The sequence below is a fragment of the Phalacrocorax carbo genome, chromosome 2 (genome assembly GCF_963921805.1).
Source record: "Phalacrocorax carbo chromosome 2, bPhaCar2.1, whole genome shotgun sequence".
Taxonomy (NCBI): domain Eukaryota; kingdom Metazoa; phylum Chordata; class Aves; order Suliformes; family Phalacrocoracidae; genus Phalacrocorax; species Phalacrocorax carbo.
The window spans coordinates 138103728-138128918 of NC_087514.1; the positions used below are offsets into that span (position 1 = coordinate 138103728).

Below are 25191 nucleotides of genomic sequence, written 5' to 3' on the forward strand. Positions count from 1 at the left end.
CGCTCCCAGGGCGCCTGCGCGGCCGGAGGGGAAGCAGGGGAAGGGGCAGCTACCGTCTCGGCCGGGGCTGCGGTGGCTGCAGCGGGCAGGGCGAGGGCGAGGGCGAGGGCGAGGGCGAGGGCGAGGGCGAGGGCGAGGGCGAGGGCGAGGGCGAGGGCGAGGGCGAGGGCGAGGGCGAGGGCGAGGGCGAGGGCGAGGGCGAGGGCGAGGGCGAGGGCGAGGGCGAGGGCGAGGGCGAGGGCCGGTAGCGCTGGGATCTCCTCTGTTCCCCCATGTGGAGACGAACCATTATAAAACTGCTGTTACTTAACCTCTAAGAGCGGTGTTCTTTGTAGACTTTGTGGTACTCTCAAGCTTATTCTTCCACCCTTGAAAAACAGAAAGCCATTGCATTCAGGGGAGAAAAGAAAAAAAAAAAAAAACCTCAAACGCCAGGGTTTTTTGTTTGACCACATCACATGAGCCCAGGAAGTAAACACAAAACCTAATGGTGAGAGATGGATGGCGAGGGAGAGCAGTGCAGGGCCATCGCCTTTTGCGAAAGAGCCCCAACGCCACCTCAGTCACGGGAGCCACGCACAGCCCCTGCACGCACCCAGTATTGCTTGTCCCACACTTAGAAGCTGCACTGAACCTTTTGGAAGTGTTCCAAAAAACTGAGGGAGTAATCTGGGGTTTGGCTTTTTCCCCAAACTTGTTTTTGTAATTAGGACAACGGGGACATCTTGCAGAACTGATGCTCTGATGTACTGGTATGACATCAAGAACTTGAGGATCAAGAATAGTCATAAACATGACAGCTTCCAACAATTTTAAGAGCATTATTGGAAAGTGTGCGTTTAACAATGGATAAATGCAAGTAGGGTCAAACTCGTCCTCCAATGACACGTGGAGGGAAGGTGAAGTTCGGCAAGCATACGGTTCCTGAAAAAAGCCTGCACTGCATTTAGCACAGCTCTGCGTGTATCAGCCATGCAAGCCTTCCCAGAGCCAAAACACCTCTTGGTATTGCAAAGCCAGGTAGTCCGTTATGGGGGTATTAATCTTTTTTTTTAAATAGAGCATAGAGATGGCCATATGATGCAATTATGCATCTGAAATGCTTTAATAATTTTTTGTGTTTCAGGTTTTTAATATTTTGGAAAGACAGAAAATTCCAAAGAAAAACGTGAAATCTAGTTTCATTCTGTGCTTGCATTTCCTAGGTTTTTTATAGCACTTTATCACAATAGTAGTTGATGTGTTCTCACTGGTACCTCCTGTTTCCTCCACCTATTCTTTGGCTACCTGGGTAGCCTGACTGCACAATGAACGCCTGTCCTGAATCTGGTTTTGCCAGCCCTACTCAAATATGACATTGGCCCATGCAGTCCAGTCTTTCCTTCGAAACTCCAATCAGGTTCCCTGTTCCAGTAGGAGTTGCATATGTCTTAGCTTTTCACTCCTTAAGGGTTTTTTCCCTTTAACTGACATCCCCATCCTACTTTCCCCTCACACGCATGATCACAGTCATAATATGACAAGTAGCGGGGCTCAGATTCCTTCGTTTAGACTCTGCAGATCCACGCTAACGTGTGCAGCAACAAGTTCTGCAGTATCCATTAGCTGCCAAAGGACAAGCCCCAGATCCTGTCCCATACATGGTGATTAGCAGGACAACTCAAATCACATGTAAGGGCAAGGAAAAGTAAACAGAACTGACCCCAAATCTGGCTTGATGTAGAAGAGCAGACTGAGGGACACAGACAGCTTTGAAAAATGTGGGCTTTCAGCAAGCAACACAGTCAAGGGGAGAGGAGTGCCCTGGAGAGCAGTGGAGGAACTTACAATGCCTTTAAACATGAAAGTCAAAACAGATATATGGACTGTCGGGCTTTCAGTTCAGCTCTCTGGGGCAGCCTGCAATGCTAGGATTATTCCAGTTTCTACCTACACAGTTCAGGCAAGAATAGGTGATCAAGCAGAAGTTAATAAATGGCTGCCTGCTCCTGCTCCTCATCAGCACCTCACATCGCTCAACGGCTCTTACTCCTTCCCTCTTTGTACTCTGTCCCAGGACTTGAGCCCTCTCAGCCTTTCTGTCTTACTCTTTCTTGTCCTGTCTTGTTCTTCCTCTCCTTTTTTCCCCCTCCAAAGGCATATTCACACTTACTTTTATTTCTGAAAATAGCACGTGCCTGTTCTTATCTTCTGTAGTCAGCTTGCATACTTCGCCCTCATTCCTCCACAGAAAAAAAACACATTAATAAAATGAACTGTGAAGTACCTAAAATTTATTCACTGTTTCCCTAAACCTCTGGGCACTTCAAACATAGGTCTTACCAGCAAATTCTCCAATTTAGCAACTTGAAGTAAATAAAACATACAGCATAGAAATTAACTAGAACTACCAGTTTATCTTTTGATCATTATTCTTGGGAAGTTTCTGGCTACTAAAACATCCGTTAAGAGAGAAGTCCCCTGTAGAAGATGCTAACCTGCTTTAGAAAGCCAGACTATTTCAAATAAAGGGAAAAGAAATGAGAATTCATGCTCCAAATGAGAAGCCTTCAGAGAAAATGTCTGATCCCCTTATTTCTGCAAAGCATTTGCCAATCTCAGCAGATAATCAAGGATGTTGAAATGTTCAATTGCCTTTTTGGTTGAAGAAATGAGGTATTAATGGCACACTGCTAGGAGCTGGGCACTGTACTGACATTGCTACATGCATTAAATAGATTGTAAGTGTTGTCAGTTTAGCACCTTTAAGTATTACCCTCATACACATACAAAAATTTTCTTAGAATGTCATTTTTAGGGCAAAATTATGAAGAGCTGAAATAGTACATGTAGTATGACAATGTCATGGCAGCTCCATCACTAACATAACACTTAAAAAAGGCCTAGAAATATTTCAGTATAGCAGGTCATGTCAAGCATGTCAGGTCTTTCAATTATCTCAGCATTCCAGTGGTTCCCTTCAGGTCGAGCCTTCAGTGCACAGCCTGTTGCAAGAGCAGGTGCCTGAATCTCCATTTCAGTGCTGATCTTCAACTGCTGGAGAAAGAGAGAAAATAATATCTTCTGACTGCACTTTTGCCCTAAGAAAAAAAGAATCTTTGTTGTGGTTCTGTAAAGACCATTTTAGAAGGAGTTACACAATAGCAAGTCAGCAGAGAATATACTCACATAAATTACCTTAAAAATATCATTTAGTTTAATGAAAGCGTTGTGTTTTCAAAGAAGGAAATACAATAATACAACATTTCCTCACCCAGGGAATAAACTGAAGAGTAAGTATGTTTTTAACTCATCCATCAACTGTGAATGGAGAAATAATAATATGAAAAATCCTATATCTTTTTTTTTTTCCTGTCAGTGAGCAGACAGTTAAAGCCATGACCTACCTGTCTGAATCCAAACAGCACTCTTTTTTTTGTCCATCAAAACATCACCATCTGTAGTAGGGAGACTGACCTCTTCAAATATCTTTCCAAAGAGAATTGTTCCAGCTTTCACTCTTTAACTGTGCCATTACAGCAAGCACCTCTCCCAGTGATCCCTGCTCTTTTGTCTAGTATTATATAGTAAAATATAAAGAGAAAAAGGCTGAATCAGTTGTCCTTGCTGTTTTAAATTACAAAGGGAGAAAATTCAGTATCAATAGTCTCTGAACAATAAGACTTTGAAATAATCAACTGCAGACTGCTGCAAGGTCTGCTGCAGTCAAATGCTGCCAGGAAATGTTCCCATCAGATATTAAGATATTTCTTGCAGTCCTGAGGCCATCCTCAGCCTTGGTCCGTTAATTGTGGGGCTTTTTTTATTATGAGGTACACAGGTTGTACAATAGTCTGGGAAGAGTAAAAAACAACATGTATCATCAATAGAAGACTGTTCTGAATTAAAGATATATATATATTAAGATTGCAAAGGTTAAGAAATAATAGAATTAGGCTTGCCTTTATCTTTAGTTCTGTGTGAATTGTTATGCTAGGTTATGTGTGTCTTTAGAATTAGGTAGAGATGGGCCCTGCTCCCTCTTTCTTGCTGATACAGGACGCGGCTGTTAAACCCAAGAATTAGGAAAGATGGATCTATGCATTTCTGTTGCAGTCAGGTCCCGCATAAGGTACCTGTTCTCATAGATACTCACAGGCAGTGGACTCCTGCCTCCCATACCCTGTCTTCCCAACTCTGTGTTAAGTTCCAGTCCTGCAACCCCTTAACCAAACAGCTATTTTAACTACAAAAAAAGTAATTTTGTAGATTTTTGTCAGCTCAAGCTTGACAGAGCTAAAAGAGAGATCTTCTCTTCTCTACCCTGGCTCTTAATGCGTACCTCCTTTTCAGCCACTATGAGACCACCCCCTGTCACTCATGCCCATATGGCATCATCCTCAACTCAGATCTCACTGTAGATCCTGCTGTTGAAGTTATGAGTGAAAGATTCAATGGAAAACATACCTCAAATGCAGCCTTCCTATCCGCCCATTCAGCTAAAATTCTTGTCTAGGCTCATCTCCGTTCTCATTTACATCAATATTCCTTTCTCTGGTTTTCAAAAATGCAGTACTGATGTTGCCGTATCTATTGTAATGATTCTTCTCAGCTTCTACCATGTTCCTTTTCCATTTTTATTCCTCTAATGAATTCTCCCTTGCTGCATCAGTCGTGAATTTCTTGGGTTTTCTCTCAGGACACTTCACAGATTACTCTTTCTTTTACCTGCCATTTCTTTACAGAAGCTGACATTTGCTGTACAAATTTATTTAATACAATGTATTGCCCTCCTGTTCTCTGTTAAATTTTCAGAAAAAATTGTGGGCTTTTTTCCCAGGCATCCTTCATACTTAAAATGTGTTCCATGGAAATACCTGCAAACTCAGTTCATTTCTCCTCTCAAAATACCCTTCTACTACCATGCTCCCAAAACATGTTGTAAGGTCCAATGCATATTGTCTCTCATGTTGTCTTACGGTTTACTTCTGCCTCCCTGCTATAGCTGTCTGTTTCTGTTTCTTGTTCTACGCTTGTATTTCCAGTCCATTTGGGGCAGACTCAGTATTTCCATTTTTGTATTGCTTTTCTGTCTGTGATTTATTTCAGGTGTAGCAGAATTCTGAGTCATGATTAAAGCTCCTAGGCATGAAAACTATAGAAGGAATATTAATAGTTTTTATCATGTGACTTTCAGATAGAGAGCTCATAAATTAAGCCATGTTCTTTTTGTCTGTAAAGTACACATAATTTGGGCCACTATACAAAGAAATAAGAATAATTAATAATAATGAAGAATTATTAATGTATTAGACCGTAGAGGTGTTGTACTGGTTCAGATTAAGGGTCTATCCAGCCGAAGTGGACAGTCAGAGAAAAGCAGGAACAGAGCAAGTATATATCATCCTATCTACTGATTTTCCAACCTCCAATTATTTCCAACTTTGGGAGTGTCTTGATCCTGATGTGGTTTCTCCATTTAGTGGCCTGTAATGAGTCTTTCCTCCAAGAATCTTTCTTGTAAGAGCTTGTCTGTTCTCCCTTGTAACCCACGAAGAGTTATTATTGCAACTTTGGTTTTTTTGCCTGGGACACGGAGTGAGTATTGCTTTTCCTCAGAAGCATCGATTTCTTTACATTTACCCACACTTCATTTCACTTCCTTTGCATTTACCTACATGAAACTTTATCTGCTCTTTTATTTACTGCCCAGTCGAACAAGAGGTTACACCATTAGTAGCTGAACTGTTTCATACCCAAGTTCTTTCAGAGTTTTTGTGATAGTGGTGATTTCTTAGTATTTTATGACCATTTTATATTTTTTCTTAATATTTTATCTGTAGATGCTTCCACATTAACTTCAAATTCAGACAGATTGTCTGCTGAGCCCTCTTCCCCCAGAGAACAGCACTCTGGCATGGGAGTATCTTAATTTCTTTTCCACAGAAAATACTGGTAGAAAGAATTCATCTCCCTAAGTACACATTTCATACAAATCATCCACTGGCCCAATGGATACTGGCACGTTTTTTGCTGTGTTTGAAATATGACTTAGTACTAATATTGATTCTTTTATCTTGTTGATTCTCGAGTTCTTCTTCCATTCTCCGTAATTGATCACGTATTTATATTTAATCTATTAGAGCTCATGATACTTTTTATTTTCTTGTTTTAAATACAATTTGAAGGATTCCCTCCTGTTAATAGTCATCTCCTGGGCTTTGCTGGAAAGTGTTTTCAGCCTCCTTGTGTATTTTCTCTGCCATTTCCATAGGTGATAAGCACTAATGCTGTGATTCCAGTATAGTGTTCTCCAGTAGCTTACATGCCTATAAGAATTTAATTCCTCGGACTATCCCTTTCAGATATCTTGTTAAAAAGCTTCCTCATTTTCTCTATGTCCCTTTTCAAGTAGAGCACAAGAAGTATGGATTTTTTGAGATTTGCTGACTTTGTAGGAATGCTGAATTAGTACTTGGTCACTGTTAGAGAAGAGAAATTCAGCAGTAAGATTTTTATTAGATCCTAGTTATTCAGTACGAAGTCAAGGTTTGTATTTTTGGATGAGGGCTCACTAACCACTTATTCCATGAAAGAGTCACTAATAATGTCTAACTAATTCATCTCTGTTTATATCTCAGTATCATGTTCAGCTAGTCTGAAGGGAGGTCACTGAAGTCTCTTGGTACAACTGCTACCTTCCTGATTTTTCTCAGAATACTGCAGTCTGTGTTGCCATCCTTTCTGGGTGGTTATTAAGAGAGACCCAGTACTACCTCTGTCTAATCCAGGTCTGGAATTTCAATCCATACAAATTCTTTGAGGTGATTAATTTGTTGATTTTATTTGATTCTGATTTCTTGAATGTATACGACGTCTTTGCCCTGAGCACAGTTTATTCTATCATCTTATGTATATTTCTGTCTTGATATTACAGCGTGCCACTGATTGTCTTCTTACCACCACATTTCCAATGTCTGCTATGTCATTTTTTTTAAGAAAGGGAGGACATTCCTCTTCTGCCATCTTATTTCTTAAACTTCTAGCATTTGCCAATAAGCATATGTACCTCTGTTTTGTTCCCATCTTGGGAACTCATTTAAATAACGCTCAGTTAGTTTCCCATTTCCTACCTGAGTACATCCTTTGGCCAATCCTTTTCTGGAGGATACCAAACTTCCAAGTTTTTCTTTTCAGCAGCATCACCATTTCAGAGCTGTGTGTTCTTGTGCATTTGTGAGCTCTTTCACAGTCTCTAGTCTAAACGCTCAGTTATGACTTTCTAGATTTTAAGTGTCAGGCTTAAAATCACAAAGCGTCACTTTGTGTTAGGGACCTGCACCAACAGGCTCTTCACCCCTCCTAGGGCAGTTTGGCTGTCAGTGCTTAAGACCAGCAGCAATGTGATGCAGCCCTGCGACCTTGGATCAGACTCTGGAGAAATAGCTGTATGAGAAAGAGCTGGGAGAAGCCTTGCTGGGGGAGCTCTGCAGCTCTGGAGCTGCATTTAAGCCCAGGTCTTACCTGTGGCCCCTGCCTGAACTGTATTGCCTTGCCTGACCCTGGCTTGATCACAGACCTTCCTCATCACTATGTACCTGGCTGTCAGTCATCAAACCGCTGGCTGACACTGGTTACCATCACCAGACCTGCTCTGCTCTTCTCTTTTGGCCTTGGCACTGTGCCCTCCATGCCTTGCTGTCAGCACCAGCTCCTTGTTCACCTTCCCTTATGGATCAATTCCCTATTGCAACTCCCTGACACCTCATTTAGATGAATTTCAGATAAAGTACCCCCTTTATTCTGAAACTTCTCAATTCATGACGAATGTGCATTCTTTCTATTTATACTATCCAGTCAAGGTAGTAGAAATCTGTCTTTCCACCTCTTCCCATGACTCCAAGGGGAGCAGGAAGCATTTTACAGAATACTATCACAGAAACCTTAGCCTTTGGCTTCCTTCTTGTTTGCTTAAACATTCTTCTCGTTGTCAGTAGTACCGGTGCACCACAACCAGTTACCACAACACTTCTCAGGAGTCTATCCAAACTCCCCAAGGGGGTTTCCCACCTGGTAGTCACTGTGCAAACCTACAAGCCTCTTGAGGTCACAAACCCAGCCATCTGTATGTGCAATGACAGATTCTTCCACCAATACAGCCTTTCTCTTCCTCACTGTTGGAGAAAGAAATTACGTGCAATTCAAGTAAAGAATGTCATTCTATTTATTTTTAATAATCAAGACTAACTCCCTCTTAACAAGATATGAAAAATTTGAACATAAGCCAGTGATTCCCTCTGATTTCAGTGGGCTCTGGCTCAGGCTTTTAATGATGCTGAAACGCTTTTTTCAGACGCAGCCTTTCATCCATCAGACCATTCTGTTGTTCTGAAAAAATCTGGGATGTAAAGAACATCTGCCACAATGAACATTGCACAGTCCTGCTGTTACTAATGGGAAGTATTCTAAGGGCTTGGATTAAAAAAAAAAAAAAGTTAATTAATTTTACAAGAATAATTACTTTGAATATGGGTGTCAGTGACCCTTCTCACATAAAGCTTTTCCAATACAATCTTGTTTTGGTCTCACTGAGGACAAAAGATGTTTCAGCTATAAGGACAAAAATCTTTGCGAATTGCTGTAAAATAAATTCTACTGAAGGGGTTTCTATAGCTTCCTTTTAAATTCTATTTAGTTATTATCTGTAAACAAAAGAAGCTGAGCTGGCCTGGCTTGGATTTGTATGAAAAATTATAATGAAATAATAAAACCAGTAAGCGATAAAGAAAGGAAACAACTGCTTTTAATGTTCTCTGTTAAATATATTTGTGACATTTAGGAATCAATTTGCTTCTTTTTCTGATATTATTTCACTGATTAGCACAATGTGTAGCAAAGGCATAGAAGACATCTTTCATCATCACAGATTTTATAGAAACTAATCCGTTTTTAATCTGGTTTTGCCAGTTATGCAAGTTTTTCTTGAAAAATTGTATTTTAAGAATTTGAGCTGATACAACATCCAACCTATTGCAAAAGAAAAGGCATTCAGTTATGTTAGAGTTCCACTTCATCAGACATACATACACACAGAGTTTTCTTTGTTTTTTAAAAATGAAAAACAATCGCCAAGACGTGTCTTTGTTAAGGTACCCTGCTGGTGGCATATAGCAAAAATACTGGCACCTTGCCTGGAAGGTGCAGCAAGAACTGATGGATCTGATCTCATTCTGTGGGTGGGGAGGAAACAGGCTCCAGTGAAGGCCAATCTTATGGCCTGTGATCATCGGTTGCTTGGCAAGATGCACAAGTTCCTGAAAACAGATGCAGGAAGGTGAACCGATTTTGCAAGTCTTCCTAAGTGATGGTAGAGCCCCCAGCACAGTCCCTGTTAGAGCTGGACCTTCACAAGTCTCTGTGTAAGTGCACTTTATATGCTACTGTGAAATAAATGTTTCAATATATAAGTCTTTAAGAAATAATAGTGCTAATTTAGTATTTTACAGGTCAGTAAAATTTGAACATCTCCAGACTCAAACATGAGCAAGACTTCCAGCTACAGGATTCCACTCCATATTTCATGAAGATATTTGTATGCTAAACGTCATCCTACAGCAATGATCATTTTTATGCTTATACAGATTAAGTATGCATATTACACTGTGATAATTGTAGGGGTAAATAGCAGAAGCCTCACATTTAAATTATTTAACAGAAAATACCCTAATTTTAGAAAATAAGAGAGAAGCTTTGAGAAGCTCGTTTGTTACAGTCTCTGAAATTTAGCAGGAACAACATTCTTGATGTTGAAGATGTACCTACCTTTGTCCTCTTAAATGTCTCATAAGTTTTATCCTTATTCTAAGAGGATTGCTATCCCCTCTGCCCCTTCCTCATTCCCCTTCTCTTCCCATTACCAGATGAGGAGAAGGGGAGAAATGAGAGACCTGCATTAAACTCTCCAATACTTCTACTGGAAAGGGAAAAACCCCACAAACAAAAATCATGAGACCATTGGGATTCTTCTCATCAAATACAGAGTGGAATTGATTTCCAGATTGCTTTAAATATTTGTCAAACTCAGGAAATGCTGTAAAAATTAAAATAGGTTTTTTTTTCAATTGCACTGAAATTATTATAACTTTTTTTTTAAATGAGAATGTCCAACCGTAATGCTGCCTCCCTAGTCACAATGACGGTACAGCGCAGTTTCATGTGAAATCTGCCATCTTCCATTCTCAGTATCTGTATCAAATTTTGCAATTATCCAGCCATACAGTGAGCGAGATACTGATCTGACAGCAAGCTACTCTACCAAGAAGCCCTGTGGCTCCAAGACCAGTTGATCCAGTGCAAGCCAGGGGGAAGGATACAAGGACGGGAGCACGTGGGGAGAGCGGAAAGCAGGTGCAACTGCCCGGCTCACCAGCAAGGCCGTGTTAGATCAGATGGTGGTGGTGGTGAACAGGTAGATTAGCTGGTGGTGGCTACGTGACCTACATAGATCTACTACAGTCAGGCCTGTAGTGAGAAGGCAGGATCTCATCGCCCCTCTGCCATTTGCTTCTCCAGGATGCTTTTTTGCAGTCACATCCTTTATGCTGGCATTAGCAATGAGCTGGAATTGATGCATAAATAAAACTTTTTGTTCCGTCTCTTTTGCAGCGCCTTATGTGAACTGGTGCTGGCATATGAGTAGGCAAGGGCAAAGGATGGATAAAACTGCCTCTGCATAGCACTTTGGACTTACTGTGAATTAAAATGACCGTGTAACCTTGACTTTAGTGATTCACTTCATCCTTTACTGTTCCATGTAATAACACTATACCTGTCTGTGTTCTAACTACTATTTATTTGTATTCTGTGACTCGACATGGCTCTAAAGAAAAAAGATTTGTGAAATACACAATACAGTCTTTTCTGTCGCCCCTCAAATGACTCTTCTTTCTCTTCCAGATTCCACGGTCATGAAACAGTATACCAGCAAGCTGATTTAAAAGAACAATGACCTTGAAAATCATGCTTCCTCTCCTCCCAGATCAAATGGGGGAGCAGAGAGGGAGAGACAGGGAGCAAAAATTCCCACTGTCCTGATTTGTTTCTTTAGAAGATGCAGTGTGGATTACTTCTTTTAAAACGCATTGCACTGGAATTTTCTGATTTTAAAATACATTAATCATTTCAGTTTGTCCAAGTTTTAATCAAAACTCATTTTACCCCACAAACAAATATACTGAATCCAAGTTTGATAAGACAGACTGTTCTTTTAAAGACTTTTTTACTTAAAAAAAACACCACTATTTCATCTCTAGACTGGCCTCCTTACTTTTTTTTTTTTTTTTTTTTAATTAGCAATGATTCTGCTGTGGAGAGGTTGTGTAAAATGGATCTCCTATGAGACGCATTTTTGTCATGGGCATTTCTTTTCAGAGCTCCAGCATTTTAAATTATGCTTGCAGAAGATTTAAATTAATTTAAATTAAATTTAAAATTTATTCATTTCATCAACATCTGTTTTGCATTCCATGGAGAAAAGACAAGAGCATTGGGTGCCTGAACACTTCAGTACTACATGTGTTTGTTAAGGCAGCTCTTGCACACAAGCGTTAGTGTTCTGCTTATGTCTTCATAAATAGGGATGGCTGCCTGAAGGAGGTGCTTCTTAAAGGCAGGTCCCAAAGAGGAAAAAGAGATGGGAAGAGACAGCATCAATGGAGTAACATTGCAAAGTATACAAGCTTCTAAGTTAGTCAGATAAATGGGTTAGCGAAGGACAGGAGTCAGCTTTTTTGGACGAAGGATGTTCTGAAACAAGCAAGTAAACAGAACATTCTGTTGTCTTTTATCTGGTTTCTTCTACGATGTAAGATGAGAACAGCATTTCACAGAAAAAAAAAGTACTTTAGGAAACTCCTTTTAATTAAATTTGGTAACTCTCACGTTCTGCCTGTTCTCAGAGAAAATTTTTGATCTTAGTACATATAAGAAAAAAATATAAATATATGCTGTGATTTCCCCCTCGCATCATTTTCACTTCAGTCTAGAATCTGCTCTTCAAATACAATAAGAAATTCCTGCTCAGAAGTCTTACTACAGGTATATATGTCATGCAATCACACAGTGTGAATCTTACAGATATACTGTAGATAACCCTGAAAGGAGGAGGGTGGGGTCAGTCACACATCAAAACCTTGTCCTTTTCCCATAAATATAATAATACAATTCCCAACATTTAAATGAAACTGTATTTTTAAAAAGGATAACATGGGAAAACTACTTCTTGCTAAGTTTTACATCACAGTTTTTAACAGAAGTTTCAAAAAAAAACCACAAAGAGAACTCGAGTAGCCAAAGCAATTCACGCACCTTTTGATAAAGCTTCTGTGATTTATTATCGAGATATCATGGGCTATTTCCATTTAGAAACAGAACCCTGAGTTTTGTACTAATCCAGGTAAATGCATATAAAGACAAAAAACATAATTTCTCAAAATCTGTGGCAGATGAGTTAGAGTACAATGCAGCACCTCAGTCTGTACCCAGGCGAAAACATGGTCTATCTCCTTTCTCGCAAGCAGAGTGAGTAGAGCACATTTCTTTAGTAGCTGAAACCGAGAAAGGAGGCAAGCTGAGCCTGGATTTCACATTCTGCTGTGCTAGAAATTATCTGCATAAAGTACTAATGATTCAGGTGAATGTGCTAACTGGAGATATTTTAAGTGTAAAAGGGCAAGTGCTTGGAGATCCATTGCTTGCTCCTTTACAAGAACCTGGCAGCATGCCCCTCCATGCAGATTTTCTTTATGGCTAAATTGTACTTCAGGTGGCAAAGCCAGGAAAAGGTTTAAACCACTGCCAAGATATCAATAGTTTATCCTCAGTTATAAATGCCACTGTCTGCAAAGTCAGGCTGCCTACAAAACTGATCAGCCCTTGCAGTGTCTGACAGCACAGCCCTTGTAGGAGGAACCCCAAGTCTCATGTTTTCGCACAGAGAGAATTCCAAGAAACAGATATTCTTAGATGTTCTGCACAAGCTGTCCAGGTCTTACCAGTTTCATACCAGGATGCCGCAGGTATCTTGGTTTTTCTCTGAAGGGTGGTGAAAGTGTGAGGTTTATCCAGCGACATCTTCCAAAATGCAACTGAGTCCATCCCTGTGCATCAGCTTGTATCTCCAGTGGTTTTGGCAAGGGACAAGGATGACATACTGAAAGAATTACTTATTCTACCTGTACTTTAGGTTGCCTCTGGGAGCTGCCTGTATCTTTCTACTGATTTCAGAAGACAGAGGTGGTTAAACTAACCGCTAACTTTTGCATTTCCAAAGTTTTGTGAAATGTGTTGCCCCAACAGCACTGTCATTCATGGAAACACAAGCAAAACGCACTCCACATTCATGCTTTTCAGACAGCACTGTATTACCCAACAGCGTCAGGATCTGCAACATAATTCAAAGACTCCTAAAGTAATCAATAATAGTTCTGTCATCTGGTATCAGCAGCTGGATTGACGCGTCTTTTCTTGCTGCAACGCAGAAAACATACTGGACTTCTAAACTACCTGCCAAACACTCTTTTGCAATTCCTATTCAGCAAGCCTTTCTACTCTACAAACATTAACCTTGCTCTAAAAACTAGAGCAGAAAAGAGAAGCAAATAATGTTTTCTCTGGAAAGTACATGAGCAACATTCTTACTTCCAAAACAGCAGTATCAGCCCTCCAGTTCATAAATCGCAAGAATCCCTCTTTACACTTTCCATAAAGAAAACAAAAGCATACAGCTCATGTTAGTGGAAGACAGATGAGATTTTCTCCAGACTAGGTTTGTGGAAAATCGCTTGATCAGAATTATGTCTAATCCTGTCCTCTAAAGGCTCTATCACTGTCTTAAATGAGAACAAGTTTTGGCTTATTGAAACTGTTAGATGTGGGAGCTTCATTCTTTCTATAAATTGTGTTTCCATTAAAATACTGACATTCTCCATTGAAGAAAAAATACAGAAAAAAAATTAGAATACAAAACCTATTTATACTTTCCTAACTGTTCAATCCCTTGTGGACACAGCTTGTGCAGATAATGACACAAGCAGTAAGGCTATACTTTGTAAACATATGCTGTTTTCATGTTTGTTTGTTGTTCCTTTTTGTGTTTGGAAAACATAGTGGACGTGAGGTCTCATATATCATTCCTTACAGCTGTTGTGCAGTCAATTATACTTTTCTTTTGTATTTTTACATTTTGGAAGCCGCTTATAAGCAGCCTGCTCTGTTCCCAGACTGTCTGCTTGAGCCACTCCTGTGGCAGCTGCATCGGTTTCTCCCAAGCAGCAGCACGTCCTGGAAAGGGCTGTCAATACCAAACTATTCTTTTCCAGTAAAGGAGAACAGCTTTTTTTCAGAGAGCAAACCCTAACCAGATTTTTATAAATAATTAGCCAATAGCTGATGAAATATAATAGTTTCTGGTAGCGTGAACCTGACTGTCATGCCAGCCCTAGAAATCCATGACTTGTCTCAGGTAGTGTAGATTCCCAGCATAAAAAAAATCAGCTGAGATTTGAGTAAACTTTGAAAAAACTATAAGCAAACAAGGTTAATCAAAGGCTAACTTAAATTTTGTCCTCAGATCAGAGGACTTGTAAGGACTATCTATTTCTTCCCAGCATATGTAAAAGAAATGGCACAGAATAGTCAGGGAAGCGTTATCCTTACTCCATAGCAGAAACTAACAAGCATCCTTTAACCTCCTGTATTAAGATGAAAGATCAAAAGCCTTAAGACAATTATAGGCATTAGAAACAGAAGCAGTTTTAATTTTTCTCTAACAAGTTATTAAACATTTGAAGCAGCACCTAGCTAAAACCAGTTCCAGGTACCAGTCCTATTTACATTTTTAGTGAAGATTTTCACTTTCCGCTGAGCCATTAAACCTACCTTTTCTATATAGAGAAGTTTTTTCAAATCAAGCACAAAAGGAGTTTACCAGGAAACACCCCCTGTGGATGCAGTCACAGGAAAGAAATTATCTGTAACTGGGCACTGAATCAGCGTAGTTTTCAGGGGGTCATTCCAGTAACTTCTTGTGGTCTTCGGGTCAGGTTCAAGCTTTCCAGTCGGGTACAAGCTGCGTGGGCCTGTACGCCTGCACCCTGGCTTTTGGCAGACTATATAATTTAAAACAAAATATATTTTAAATATACAGAACAGCTATTTCATTTGCTCTCTTGAACCTAGAGAGTAAGCAGGCACCACGATTTCGTTCCTTTTAAGCATTTGATTCTCAGCTGTTCTGCTTTTGCCATGTCGTTCTCTTTCTTGCTTTCTGTTCCTATGGACAAATTGCTTCCTTCTAAATTTTTTCATGCAGTTTTGCCAATAACAATTTATGACAGCTGAGGAACTGCTATTTTATAAAAATTATATTCAAGGACAAAATTTTAAATACTTGTAAATATATCCACGTTTTGCCAGAAGATGATTAACTTCAGGAGAGAAAGATTAAGGAAATCCTTGCTTCATTTTATTACTGGTAATTTCACTTTTGCTAAATAGCACATATTTACTCTCTTTGTGTAAAAGCATTATTTATTTTCATTTTCAAATAAAAGCCTTTATTTGAAAGTAAGGATTTACTTCTTTTAAAGTAATTATAATGACTCTTAATGCTACAGCAATATGTACAGCTGTACACTTAATAAAAGTGTAATTTACAAAAGTTCTGTACGTTAGGGCTAATTTTACAAACTTACAAATTTACAATTTTTAATTTTACAAATAGCACTGTAAAAATCCAGGACGCAATTTCTATTAGTAATATAAAGTAATAATCCTAAGTTAAATACATAAATGCATGTGAACTAAAAAAAAGTATTTGTCTTAATAGTAATAAAATATTCTTTGACTTGCTGAGCAGATTATAAACTCTAGAAAACTATTCTTCCCTTAGTAATAGAACCTACAACCACTGTCGCCAAGTTTTTTCTTTTCCAGATCTCTAGCATCCGTATGTAACAGAAATTTTGCTTATATGGTTGCTAGCAGGTTATGCTGCATAACGTCTTTAAATAAACATATTCCAGCTGAAATCAGGTGTATTTTTAAAATAAAATAATAATCTACTTATAATGCTAAGATTACTGTGTACTTTTAAGGAATGTATGGAGACAAACTTTACCAACCCATACTTCTGAGACATAAATGAGAGAAAGTAAAATATTTCTGTACCATATATTTCAGTACTATTTGTTATTAGTCTCTTCTTTGTTATAGCCCTTCTATTTTGTTAGTAATCAAGATTTCCAGCAGCTGTTTCCCTTTTACCATAGTTCTCTTAAATGCTACACATATTTTTGTGCAGTTTAAAAAAATTATCACCTATATCTGTAATTTTTTTATTCAAATTTTTTTCTTTGTAAACGTAGCATTTGACTCAATTTCCTGTAATATACTGAAATTCTTACCTTTTTTTTCCAGAAGTGTTATAATTACAATGTTTACACTTAATGGAAGTTTTTAATCACAAGATGCTAAACTGAAAGATTACTGCCCCCACCCGTCCACCTCAGTCCCCTAAATTCCCTCATTGACCTTAGGCAAGGGATGCAGGGATAGAATATGCAGCCACTCCATTTCAGTGTTAAAACCAAAAGTAAGTCAAACTTTAAGGAAGAGGTAAACAGACCACTCCAAATGGGTTTTGCAGAGGTGTGCATACATGTGTCCTGTTCTGCTGTTGCCCCCCACTAAGTGCAGAGAAAGGAACAGAAGGACTTACAACTGAGGGAACAGATGTACAAATGGGAACCAAAACACAAAAAAAATTCACAATCCATGAAAAAATCATAAAAACCCCTGTGGATTTGTTGCATGTACGCCAGGGTTTACATTTTCACATTTTTTGGAAGTTTTTAAATACATCTGCTCTTCTAGAATTAATTTTCTCTGCTAAGAATTATGTTTAAAAGTCTTTGCCTTTTTACCAAAACTAGTATGTCCTACAGAAAATCCTCAGTTTATACATTGTTCTCATGAATAGAGAAATGCCCTTGATGATGCATGGCAATTCACAATGAATTTAGGTTCCTGATCTGTGACTAGTTGGAACATCTCCAAATCTAGTAGTCTTTCCTTCCTATTTTCCTCCAATTAAAATGTGTAACTTCAAAGTGACTATAATTATGCCCCTGTTGATTTTTTTAATCAACTGATTCTGTCAAACCTTAAGAGTACAATTCTTCAAATAACCTCAGATTTTATTATAACTTCATATTCCTGTTCTTCAGGAGATCAGTCATGATTGTATCTTGTGGCTAAAACTGATATAAAAAAAAGCACACCAAAACTGATGTCTAACAGAGCAGAAGTCTGTGGATATATCACTCATAATAACAGGCAAGGTTTAGGGAAGAAAGGCTTTAGAAACAGGAAGGCCACCAAACATGAAACAAAGCATCTGGAATAGAAGAAAAGTTTCTGAAACCAAAAGCTCAGATGAGCCTGAGGATAGGAACAAGATATGATAGCAATCAAAGAAGGACAAGGGAGAGACAGAAGGCATGAGGTGAGGCTGTACAGGAGAACAAAAGAGGGGAAAAAAAATGATAAAGCACCAGAATAACCCAAGGACTTTATTTTCAACAGTGCTGAGTACTACTGCAAATCTAGCCTCTTAGTTCTTAATGGACCGGTTCATCACAAAACCTTGCCAAAATACCTGAAGGATTTATGGATTCACTCATTTAAACAGCAGAAACCTACACAAAAATAACTTTACCCAGAATAAAAGAAGCAACTAGTCTAACTAAAGCATCATAAATTTGTCAGGCATGAACACAAAGACAGCAAACTTTAAGGGGAAACAAATGTGCATACTTTCAGCTTGAGTAGCTAAGCGTCAGATGCGAGTGGTAAAATCCTCTATGTTTTTCTAGCATTCACTTTCTTTAAGGGAATGGATAGATTCTTGATGAGTAATAGAAAATTGTTAGTCTTCTAGTATGGCTAGTATATTGACAGCATTACTATAAACACATACAATTTATAGCACAGTTGAAGCACACAAACATGGCAGCTCAGTAGGTCTTTGGAGGAACCACAGACCCTCCATCAATCCACCATGATGTGGCTTGAGTTCACACTCAGAATTTCACCAAGCCCAGCAACTGAGAGACTGCATTTTTAGCGATGCTTGCACTGGTGTACTTCAAGAATATTAACTCACGGTTTCTAAAATGATAGTGAAAAAATCTGTTTTCTGCTTGTTTTCACACTTCAATTTTTTTTGTCTATAAAATTCATTAACATCCACAAAAGTCCAAGTAATGTAAATAATAAGACATGTATACGAACAGTGAACGAGCTGAGCCATGCAGGCCTAGAAATAAAAGCCGATATACACAATGGTTAAAATTTGTGAAAGCTATGCATGACAAATGTTGCAAATTGATCAGGTACTGTGCCTCTGTCTAAATTCATAAAAGCACAAGAAGCCAGCAGAAGTATAAATCACTGGAAAAAAATACACTGAGAAGCACATAAGAACCACGATATATTTCCTAAAAATAGGTGCCCAAGACATGCCTAGCAGAAATAACGTATCCCTGATGGCCTTCCTTTAGTAGTATAGAAATAGGCTACTCAAAGTCTCTGAATTTCTGCTAATTAGCCTTAGGTCCGCTGTGCAGAAGAAAGGAGGCTGTTTCAATCTGAGGCAAGTTTCACTGAGCAGCCCCACATGGTTACTGGCTATCCATCTACCCTTTGGTCTCTCCCTGGTTATCCTGCAGCTGCTTCGGCAACTGGTTGTGATCCAAATATATGGTAAAAAGTTCAATTACGGTACCAGAGCGTGAGTAGTGTAACCTTCCAGGTTACCCTTGAAGGCTTCAGGTATTTCTCCCTTACAAGAAATCGTGGTGATGATATTTTCAATACTTTTAACTGCACGGACAAAAATCCTCTTTTAATTTGGAAAAACTGGAAAAATACTGTCCCCACCACATAATATATACTGGCATGGTTAACAGAATCTTGGAACATTGCAACTATGCTCCTTTGTTCATCAATCCTGAAACAAATGAGTGAGACAACAGGATTGTATAGCTCCAAAGAAAACACGTTATAATTTTTGTGGTGTCATCCAATGACTTGGCAAATGTATCTGTACAAGTTACTGAATATGACCAACTGCCATCATCTTTGTCTTGTCCATGGTTATCTGTTAGCCAGAATAAACTGGCTTTGGCAAACTAAAAATCGCTGGATTATGGAATGATAAGCAAGGAATCTGAAGCAATTCTTGAAAATATGCAGAAGACAGTTTGTGGAAGTGCTAAGTTATTTCGTTATTTTTTATTTCAAGATTTTACTTTGATATACATCCACACAAACCATTTGCATTCATGTAAAGTTATTCTGCTTCTAACGTAGGAAAGGAACTCTTCCTTGTCTTAGGTTAGCAGCGTGCTGCAATTCCCGCCACCTAAAAGTCAACTTCTTAATGACTTGGTGCAAACTTAGCTTTTGGGTTACTTTTTGTGAAAGAAATGTGACTAGTGATCCTACGCGAAGATAGGCACTGTGTTCCTAATTCTATATAAAATAAGATCTACAGCAATGGAGACCAAACTAGGAAGGCACTTGGATGTGCTTAGTTATAAAGTAGCTCCGTTGGCTCATTTATAATTACCTAACAACAAAAATAATTAAATCCAATGCAGCCTTGGCCAAAATGTGTAACGCTTCACTGTAAAACTCTCTGCCGAAGATAATTCTTCCACTCTGTAGCACTTGTACGTTAAATTTGAATATCAAAGGTCTCTCTCAGCGCTACGTATGCACCCAGCTGTCGCCACCCTAACTGTAGCTTAGCAGTTTTATGAGGAAATTCACTCTTGTACCTTTTTCAAGATAATGACTCTCTCGCCCCGCCGTCAAACCACCCCCTCGGCTTTGACCCGGGGTGGCGGTACAGACAGACCTATGCTGCGAGGTTTGCCCCGCCGAGAGGGCGGGCGCGGGGGCACCTCCGGGCACCCACAGGCCGCCGGGCGCAGTCCCGATACCGCCGAAGGTGGGGCAGCGGCGGCCCGAAGACGGCGTGAGAGGAATGCGCCGAGGCGGGCGGCCCCGCGCGCCCTGCCCGCGCCAGCCAACCGCCCTCAGCGCAGGCGCTGCCCACACCGCCCTCCGCGGCGGGGCGGGGTTGGCGCCTGCCCGGCACCCCGCCGCCGAGCGGGCCCGGGGTGTCCCGGCGGGTGCCTGCGCCCCGAGCCGCGCTGCCAGCCTGCCCGGACGGGGGCCCCGCTAAGGCGGGAGGCGCGACGCCCGGGGCGCTCGGCGGTGTCGGCGGGGGGAGCCGCGGCGTGGGCGCCGGCCGGGGGCGCCGCGGCGGAGGGCGAACAGGCAAACGCCGGAGCTGCTACATCCGGGCTGCGGCGGTGGGCACCTGCCGCGGCGGGGGCCTCGGGTGACATTGGGCCTCGGCGGCTGGAGGGGGAGGACGGGCACGGAGCCTGGTACGGAGTGAGCCCTTCGCCTGCGCCCGCCGCCACCATGTTCCGCGTTATGGTCAGCCACGCCAGGAAGCACCCCAGCGTGAGTACCCGCGGCGCTGCCCCGGCGGCGCCTCGGCCCCGCGGGCCGCGCCTGCCCCGAGCCACCCTCCGTGCCCCGGCCCGACGGGCGCTGCCCCCGGCCGCCCCCCTCCGCGCTCCTCTGTCGCTTTCCCCTCGGGACGCCTGGTCCCTCAGGTGGGCCGGGGCTGCCGGCGTGTGGGCAGCTCGGGGCTGATCGCTGAGACGCGGCCAGGTCCCCTTTTTCTTACATGTAAACATATATATGTATATATATGTTTATAATTTCCTAGTGTACGTAGGCCTTTCTTGTGCTGCAGCAGCAACGCTCAGGGTGGCTTTTTCATTAATCTCGCTCATCCCTTCCCCTGCACCCCCCCGCTCCCATTTTCTTCACGGTCGGGGCTGTTTTGGGCAGCGGAGGGACGGATGTCCGTTCCTCAGAAACGTGCTGTTACGGGACGTTTGGTCGTTCTGCATGTAGCAGTACTTTTTTCCACATCTGCCTCTCTGTAGCTGCTGGTTCCTCTCTGCCCCTGGGGATGTCCTGCACGCAGGGACCTTATGTCAGCGTTTCAGAGGGCCATGCATGCTCAAAGTGTGCCAGGTTGTTCTTTGGTCTGTCGTTGCTGTAGCCAGAAACACTATGTAATAATACTATTTTGTTATATTGTGGTGTGACATTTAATTTGTTTGTTTTAGTTGATCCCTCTGTTTTTGATCATTGGATCCGGAGGCGTTGGCGCAGGCCTGTATCTCATGCGTCTGGCAGTGTTCAACCCTGATGTCTGGTATGTATACAGTCATTCACAGTGCCCAGTCCTCTTGCTGCATATATTAAAGTAAACTGCACTGCCTTGGTCTTTGTGTTTCTGGAGGCCTTAATGTCTTGCCCCAATATTACTGGCACTAAGTGTGCAGAGATTTCCTTGATCTGGGGATTTTGTTGTTTACCGTATGCTATTTAGAGACAGCTGACAAAGGATTGTGTCTTTCTGTGGAAACTTATTTGGATGGGTGAGTCTCCATGGCCTAATAAACACAGTACACGTATGAATTTTATTGATTTTGAAGGTAGTGTGATTCTCTTAATGTGTTCTCATATCTTGCATTCTTCTCAATAGCTGGGACAAGAAAAATAATCCGGAACCTTGGAACAAAATGTCTCCCAGTGACCAGTACAAGGTAAAATGAAAAATAGGTTTTTAGGAAATGTAACATCAAAGATGTAGCCTACTGCTTTACAATGTTTGAGTATATTGGAAAGTAGCTGCATGAGTGGTGCATTTCCTGTGCTGTGTAACATTTGTCTCTAGAACTCAGAGCAGAGCGCTGAGTTTGAGATTTAAAACTTTCCCAGAGTTGGTTGATAATGGGGTGAAAGGAGTCTATACGGAAGCAGTCATATATCTTGCACTGTAAGAAGAAGAGGAATTATATGCAATTATTGCATATATATGTAATATATAGTTATACATATTAGCTCATAATACTTAGAAATAAACTACAGAGAGAAGGACAAAGCCTCATAAATTCTGAACTAAAGCTTTCTAAGCTCTAAACTATTAGCCTTTACTCACGAGAAGCAAAGCAGGAAAATATTAGTGTTTAACATAAGCGCTTAGTTCTACGGCTGATTGTTTGAAAACAAAGCAGTCGTCTGTAAGTAACTGGATGCAATAGAAATGTTCTTTAATATTCAAGTTATTTCATTGAACTAATGAAGAAGCACGCAAAGATGTGTAAAACATTTGGTAGTTTACAGAAATCATTCTTTTGTCATGTTACTAAAGTGGTTGATTCCTGTTAAGAATATTTAAAGATTATCTTCAAGCTACTAAAAAGGCAAACCAACAATATTTTCAAACCTAATGTCAGTTCAGTACCATATCTTACTATTCCAATCATTGAAATGGGGGGGGGGGGAGGGGAACCAAAACACCCATCCCAAATCCCAGACCGCTCTCCAAAATAAAATATGTTGCAATTCCCTTAAAGGTCCAGGAAGAACGTAATACTTTGTTTTCATTGCTGCTTCTGGAATGTTGCGGTTTCTTAAATATCCAAAAGAGGCAGTTTCAACATAGTGCGCAGCACAAATTCTTTTAAAGACTGCATGCCTTGTGTAGCATTCCCCTTCTGTCTTAGCCTGCAAACGCACCCTCAGGGTTTGCCATATTTGGGTGTGTGTATCGTTGGGGATTTTTTTTTCTAAATGTGCACTGTGGGAAATGGAAAGACAGATAGTCCAAACTGAGGATGACTGTTCAGCAAAAAACTCTGATATAACAAGTTGTAGGATTTGATGAAATAATTTTTCTTCTCTAAACTTCTTTGTCATATCAACTTCCTCAGTCTTCCCAAAGAAAATATTTGAAGACCTGGTCATTACTGTAGGAGTTGCACAGAAAGCTGTAATTTGAATGTGCTGTAGGCTGTTTTGTTTTCTCTGAGGAAGTTAAAAGAAAAATGATTAAAGTTGGGCATAACTAGAAGTAATCAAGCTAATAGATTATTATTAATTTTTTTTTGTTTAAGAAAAACTGTAGCATCACATGCTTGATATCAAGTCAGACTGGGATGCCAAAATATGCTTTTAGTCTGTAAATTCGTTGCCCTCAGTGACTTTGGGCTGTTTTGAATTGCTTGTAATGGGATCCAACTTCTTCAATATAAACTGAGAGTGTGAAAGTATCTGTTCTCCTTGTCATACCTGGCAGTTCTAGATGCAGCTACTTAAACCAAACTTGGCTTTTGCAGTGCTGCTCTAAACATTCCCTTGTGATGCTGTTTACATACATCACGCTTTGTGCCTTGTGGCAAGCTAGGCAAACAGGAGCACATGGATTTTGGACAAAAAAGATAACCTCAGCAGTACTGTAAGAACTTCGTGTGAATGGACTTTTAATTCTGGCAATTAAAGAAGAGATACTGTAGGTTTTCTCTGGTTGTAGACATGAGCACCAAGCACTGCCTAGTTTTAAATGCAGAGCTTCTTATACTGTATGCAGAATGAAGATAACATTGAAAAGTTACTGCTTTTCAAAGTTTTATTTATTTATTATTGTCTAGTGTACAGTCTCAAACTATGATTTCGGTTTCCTGACATGAGTTCAAATGTTGCATTTATTTTTTTTTTAGTAAATACTGTGCAAAACAGATAGTTGAGCTTCTTACTCATTTTTTCCCCCTCTCTTTCCTAGTTCTACTCGGTTAATGTAGACTACAGCAGACTGAAAAAGGACCGTCCTGACTTCTGAACAACACACTCATCTCATAAGCTGCACAGAAAGGTCTTCCGGAAGCCGTCCGCACAATTGTCATGCTTAATCATCCAGGAAATGGTCAAACTTGCCTCACGCTGCACTTGGTCATGTGTTTGAAAGTGTTTTGATGAGGCTTAATAAATGTCTGAAACTTGGAGTGTCTACTCTTTACTTTTACAAAACGAGAATATCCTCCTGTTAACAGTTTGTTGTATGGTCAGTCGAATAGTAAGCAAAAACCAATTCATGTTTGCTCAGCAAGAAAGCAGAGTTGTCCTGATAGGCTTTATACTCAGTCTGTTGACTTTAGAGAAATAATAGCGTGTTCATGCAGGATAGCAAACTGCAAGAAGTTGAAAGCACATATTTATGTGTGTGTCTATAGATCTTTATATTTTTTTAAATTGCACCTGAATTTTTCTGCTTGCCACTTCAAGAAGATTTGGTAGCAGACAAGTCAGTGCTAACAAGTCATTGTCCAGCAGGGAGGCACATCTGGCAAAGTCTGGCAGAGGCCAAACTCTGCAAAAGGTTTTGTTGCTTTTTTTTTTTTTTTCCCTTTCATTTTGTCACAAGCAGTTTGTTAATAAACAAGAAGACAATCTTAAATATTTAAAAATTTAAATTCAAGGAACATATTCAAGATTCCCTGCAGACCATGCTTTTAAAGAAGGGAAGCACACAGCAGAACAGGGTACAGGATTCGAGGAAATAATTAGATTTTCATGTAAGAACAAGAACATGTTTCGGCAAGGGCAAGTTCTCATACTTCATTACTTGGCTGAGCCTTGATATGGGAAGACAAAATATCTTTGCAGGTCTGTAACTTAGTGTAGGTTCTTTGTCCTTTTCTGTGACCATCTAGTATTTCCCTGGTTAAGAGATACAGTTCTGGACTGTCTGACAGAGTACAGCTCTTCCTTTCTTAATACGTTAATACACTTAGTGACCTCTGAGAATGTAGCTAACCGTAGCTGCTCTTACAAATCATAGGGGTGGATTCAAAGAAACAGCAGCAAGAACTTTTACTGGAGAATAAAAACTCTTCTGTGGTAAATGCGGAATAACAAATACTTGCAAAAACTTCATGTTTTATACGCAAAAATCTTAGAGGTCAATTGCATGTGGTTTATTTGGTAGCAGTTCAGATTATGTTAATTATATACTAAAATGGTGGATTTACTTGCAGTTCTTACTTGCTTGTTTGAGAGGCTCTTGTGGAGTCTGAAGAAGAAAATGAGTGTTATGACAGTTGATGTTTACACTGGTGGGCAAAGTCTGGAAGTGTCCTCGGGGACTGTGGTTGCTCTCTGAATCCAAATATTTTTAGGAAGTAGAACATTATGTTGCAACACTTTTTGTTCTTTAGT

At 40.3% G+C, this 25191-nt stretch overlaps 1 protein-coding gene and 1 long non-coding RNA gene across 2 annotated transcripts; one reads left to right on the plus strand and one right to left on the minus strand.

Moving 5' to 3' along the window:
* Positions 1 to 12324: 12324 nt before the first annotated feature.
* On the minus strand, positions 12325 to 20179 carry LOC135312083 (uncharacterized). Its single transcript, XR_010371738.1, has 2 exons — positions 19881 to 20179; positions 12325 to 15146 (listed from the first exon to the last, which is right to left on the minus strand). It is a non-coding gene; the product is annotated as an uncharacterized LOC135312083 (long non-coding RNA).
* Positions 20180 to 20399: 220 nt separating this feature from the next.
* Positions 20400 to 23976, plus strand: NDUFA4 (NDUFA4 mitochondrial complex associated). The gene is made up of 4 exons (XM_064444538.1): positions 20400 to 20577; positions 21258 to 21346; positions 21680 to 21740; positions 23759 to 23976. The coding sequence occupies exons 1-4, from the start codon at positions 20536 to 20538 to the stop codon at positions 23813 to 23815; spliced, it is 249 nt and encodes an 82-aa protein (XP_064300608.1). The 5' UTR covers positions 20400 to 20535; the 3' UTR covers positions 23816 to 23976.
* Positions 23977 to 25191: the final 1215 nt, after the last annotated feature.

Excerpts from the sequence above, each read along its gene's own strand:
- NDUFA4 (XM_064444538.1), top strand. The coding sequence starts at position 20,536 with ATGTTCCGCGTTATGGTCAGCCACGCCAGGAAGCACCCCAGC. Across the intron at positions 20,578-21,257 it reads ACGCCAGGAAGCACCCCAGC|TTGATCCCTCTGTTTTTGAT; the intron begins GTGAGTACCCGC and ends TGTTTGTTTTAG. Across the intron at positions 21,347-21,679 it reads GTGTTCAACCCTGATGTCTG|CTGGGACAAGAAAAATAATC; the intron begins GTATGTATACAG and ends TCTTCTCAATAG.